This window comes from Nicotiana tabacum, chromosome 9, assembly GCF_000715075.1.
Source record: "Nicotiana tabacum cultivar K326 chromosome 9, ASM71507v2, whole genome shotgun sequence".
In the NCBI taxonomy this organism is placed as follows: domain Eukaryota; kingdom Viridiplantae; phylum Streptophyta; class Magnoliopsida; order Solanales; family Solanaceae; genus Nicotiana; species Nicotiana tabacum.
In genome coordinates, this window is record NC_134088.1 from 5,073,562 (window position 1) to 5,077,913 (window position 4,352).

At 36.1% G+C, this 4,352-nt stretch overlaps 1 protein-coding gene across 1 annotated transcript; it reads left to right on the forward strand.

The window, feature by feature from the left end:
* The first annotated feature begins 740 nt into the window (after positions 1 to 740).
* LOC142164335 (salt tolerance receptor-like cytoplasmic kinase 1) lies at positions 741 to 3,455 on the forward strand. Its single transcript, XM_075222324.1, has 5 exons — positions 741 to 1,273; positions 1,353 to 1,491; positions 1,590 to 1,711; positions 1,806 to 1,920; positions 2,907 to 3,455. Exons 2-5 carry the CDS (start codon positions 1,398 to 1,400, stop codon positions 3,200 to 3,202), a joined length of 627 nt encoding a protein of 208 aa, XP_075078425.1. The 5' UTR covers positions 741 to 1,273; positions 1,353 to 1,397; the 3' UTR covers positions 3,203 to 3,455.
* The last annotated feature ends 897 nt before the right edge of the window (positions 3,456 to 4,352 follow it).

The window sequence follows — 4,352 nt, forward strand, 5'->3', positions numbered from 1 at the left end:
AATAAAATGAAAAATATAACACATATATATAATAAGTAATTTTATAAACTAAAATACATATTAAAATTAAGAAGAATAAAAGGGTAAAAAAGAAAAGAAAACCAGCGCATGCCCTAGCTGTGCAGACATTGGACGAGAAAAAGTGAAAAAGAGAAGAGAAGAAGAAGGAAGAAAGAAGGAAAAAGAAAGAAAACAAAGAGCAGACGCTGGACGACGGAATTTGACTTGCAAGCTTACTAGGCCCACCGTTGCACATTGTGTTTTGAAATATAAAAAAGGAAAAACAAACTTAAATATGCATACACAAATGTGAAAGCGGGGTTCGAACCCAAATGCATGCATCAAGTATGTTCAAATGCTCCCTAATACTGTTTCATAAGAGACATGAAGCGAGTTCAGTTGAACCCACTTAGTAACACGTGGTTCCGCCCCTAATTGCAATGTGGATCCCCCACTAGAGATGTTCGTCTTGCTTTCTAAAAAAGATATTAGTAGGTACTTTTTAGTTTGAGAAAACTTGGAGCTTCTTACTGCATTTATACATTTGAATCAGAACTTAAGATAGTTTTGAAGTTTGAACTTGCTTTGACATATGACTTCTACTGAATCATTTTTCCATATAATTTTTCTTTCTAATTGTAGTTATTTTCTTGCATCATTATACGTTTGTTTTCATTTTCACTAAATTAAAGCACGTTCTTAAAACCCCAACTACCATGGCACTTTCTATGTTTTCCTACTTTTTTGACAGCATGCATAATTGACCTCAGACAGAGATTCTTTTGTTTCCGTTCTTTTTTTAAATGAGAGACTTCGATGAAAGAATTGCCTTTGCAAACTTCAAAAGTTCTTCCTTCTCCCTTTTCCGCAATACCATTTTGTAGATAAAGTTGAACCCTGTCCTTTATCAAATCTAATGGCTACTTACTCCAGCTTTCTCTTTGACCTGAAGATGTCCCATTTCATTTGACTGCACTTCTCAAGCTACACGTCCACGATGTTAGTGTTTCTTCTTTGACTTCTGGTCGCCAAATGCAGCTTTGAGTTCCCAAGTCTGCCGGTGATAGATGGTGAGGTGAAGCTTTGCAGCTACTCCGAGTTAGAAAAGATTACTGACTTCAAGACTGAGAACTTTATTCTGACGACTCATTCAGGCAGATTGTTCCGTGGAACCATTACTAAAGGATCAGAAAAACGACCAGTGATTGTAAAAACATGGGATTTTCTCGTTCTTAGGGACCATCTATAGTCTAATCGTCCATTGAAATTTTGTGTATGTTCAGATACATTTTAATTTGATGTTCTTGTCTATTATATTGGGTTGAATGAATGATGCAGGGGTTCTTTTGTAGGATGAGATTGAGTTATATGAAACAGCAAGTGCAAATCCATATTTGATGAAGTTGTCTACGTACTGTTGTGAGAGGAGGCTTGCAGCTGTCTATGTTGAAGAATTTATCTGGGAATATTTGTCTGATATGCTTCTGGATGGTATTTAAGTTACCTCATGTATTATGTTGAATGGCTGTTTAGTGTGAATTTTGTGTGCTTCTTCACATCCGTTATCTTTTCTTTTTCTTGTTCGTCAGATGCATTTGGATGGGATGATCGGATAAGAGTGGCAATTCAACTTGCAGACCTCTTGGCATGGCTGCATGAAAGGAGGATTGCAGTTGGCAGTATTACTGCTTCATGCATTATCGTAAATGCGGTTGAGTTTGAGCCCTTGGTCGTCTTCTCGACTTTCTGTTTCTTTAAGATATCTGAAGATTCTTAACGAGTTACTACATTGTTTTGGCTTGCAGGAAATGAATATTAAAGTGTTTGATTTCGGTGCCGTTTACCATCATGTCAACGAGGATTCTGAAATTCCTCCTCTGTATCCTGTTGGCAGGGATGCTCCAGAGGTTTTTAATAGAGGCATGTTTGCTCAGACTGTCATCTTTGATGTTTTCATGCTATAGATCAAAGTTATAATTGTCTGTGCAACGCATGATACGAGCAACTATAAGCCACCACTTTTGTTCTACTTCTTGGCATTTTACCTTTTTCCTTCCTCAGTATCTCAGTACAAGCAAGTTAGGATTAGTTGTCAAGACATGACAATTTTTACATGGAAGCTATGCCAGAGCATATGGTCAGTTATGTAACTGTGACATAAGACCAAGATAACTAAAGCTGAAACCTAAGATAGTTGAAACAAAAGCGAGAACATAAACATGAAACTATATCTGTACTTTGAGTCGTGGAGGAGTACTTGTCATTGAGGTTCACATCCTTGAAATCTGCTTTCTTGCATTTATTTGTTCCCAATGCCACAAAATACTTTTTCCTGAGAAAATCAACATTTTGGTCAATTCTTCTAATTGGATCCTCCTCCCGATATTGCTAATTCTTATAGAGATCTTTTCATTTCCACCTATGTAATGCAGTAATCTCGCGGACTACATCACTAGAATGTCTCAGGTTTCCTGTTGGTCAGTTTTGGATGCAAAATGGTGAAATATCTTAAATCAGAAATTCATCTCTAGCGTCTCTCTCCCTCCCTTTCTGTCGATTGATGAAATCTAGCATCTTTTCTCTCTTCTATGTTGATGTTTGTTGAAGTTTGTTATATAGGTATACAAAGTTCTGATATTTGAATATACTGACGACAGCTTGTGGACCTTTTTCCTATACATTGTTCATTAGTGGGCATTAAGTCAAGACTCAGCTGAGAATGCTAAGTCCCTCATATTTTTATGTTTTTCGGCTGAAAGAAAGAACTAGTGAAAAGAAATCTGTTTTAAGAACTATGACTCTTGAGCTTCCAAGTATGGAAAAATTTACTCATATTTGTTGTTTCTACATGTGCATATTGTGGACACATAATGCAATTCTTATCTTATTTTCCTGGATCAATGCAGGTAAACGGACGATGAAATCTGATGTTTATATATTTGGTCTTCTACTGATGGAGTTGATAGCCAAAAAGGAGTTTGTATTTCGTTATTCTCAATATGAGCCAGTCGTAGATGAAGTTATGTTTGGCAGAACTCATTTGGTTCATAAATGCTTCGATGAGGTTGATGATCAAACTGCATCAGATATCACAGAGCTGACTTGTCGTTGCCTAGATGTTCATCCAGACAAAAGGCCATCGATAAAGAGTGTTTTTGACGCTTTGGGAAAACTGAGAAAGGTAGGGGAGGAACGAAAATGAGATAAAAACGAGGCCAAAACAGAATAAGCTATCCCATTGTTTAGCTACTTTTTGTATAAGCTAAATTACTAAGGCTGTTGCAAGGCAGTGATGGAACTTTGTGAATGATCCCCGAAGGATTTGTTTTACTGACCTATGAATTGGAGATTTTCTAATTCTTTAAACAAATTTAAATGCCCTTTATTATGTTATTGTTATTTGATGCTCCTACCTGCACACGTTTGAGCAATCTACTGAAATTTTCCCAATTTAGCATATCTATTTGGTAAACACAAACATTATAAAAGTCTCTGAATGGCGTCGATTGGGCTGATATGGCTGAAGAGTAAAAGCTTATTCACACCAAATTTATGATATGATTAAGTGATGTATTTACACAATTGTTCACTGTTAAGATTGAAATTGTTTGGTTTGATGTAAATATTGAGTTTGGGTAAGTTCTTACTATGGCTAAAGTCGTTTAATAATGAAACTAACCTACGGAGTAAATACTACCCAAACAGTAAAATGTCATATTTTCATCACTTCCACACGTTCTTTTCCATTGTAATACGATATGACTAAAACAATAATACACCTTGATTTTTTTTATAAAAAAATCCTGCATAGGAATGAGGGGAAACCTCATGAATTCAACTATCCGAAAGAAATTGATATAGGATACACATCCGGTAAAACATCAATCCCAAAATTAATCACTCTGTTGGGTAATTCTAGGAAACTTGTTAAAAAGACTTTCAGAAACTCATTCACACCTGACACAGATTGAATAGTCGGTGCCTCAACATCGATATTCCTAACCCAAACTCGATGGTAGATACACCGTTGATGTTCATCTTCACCTTAAGATAGGAAATAAACATGCTCATATGTATACCAATATTACTTTTCTGTTTAATCACCGGTCATTGGGAAACTCGAACTTAACAATCTTAGCTCGACGATCTAGGTTGGCATAACATGAGTAGAGCCAATCCATGCCTATGATGATGTTAAAATATATCATTATCAATTCAATAAGGACGAATGTAGTTTCTTGGCCATGTAATATTATGGTACGACATTAAAAATGTGTGGCCACTATAGAACCACCAACCGAAGTAGATATAAAGAACGGACACGAAACTATTTCGGTTCTTCAATGGGTGAA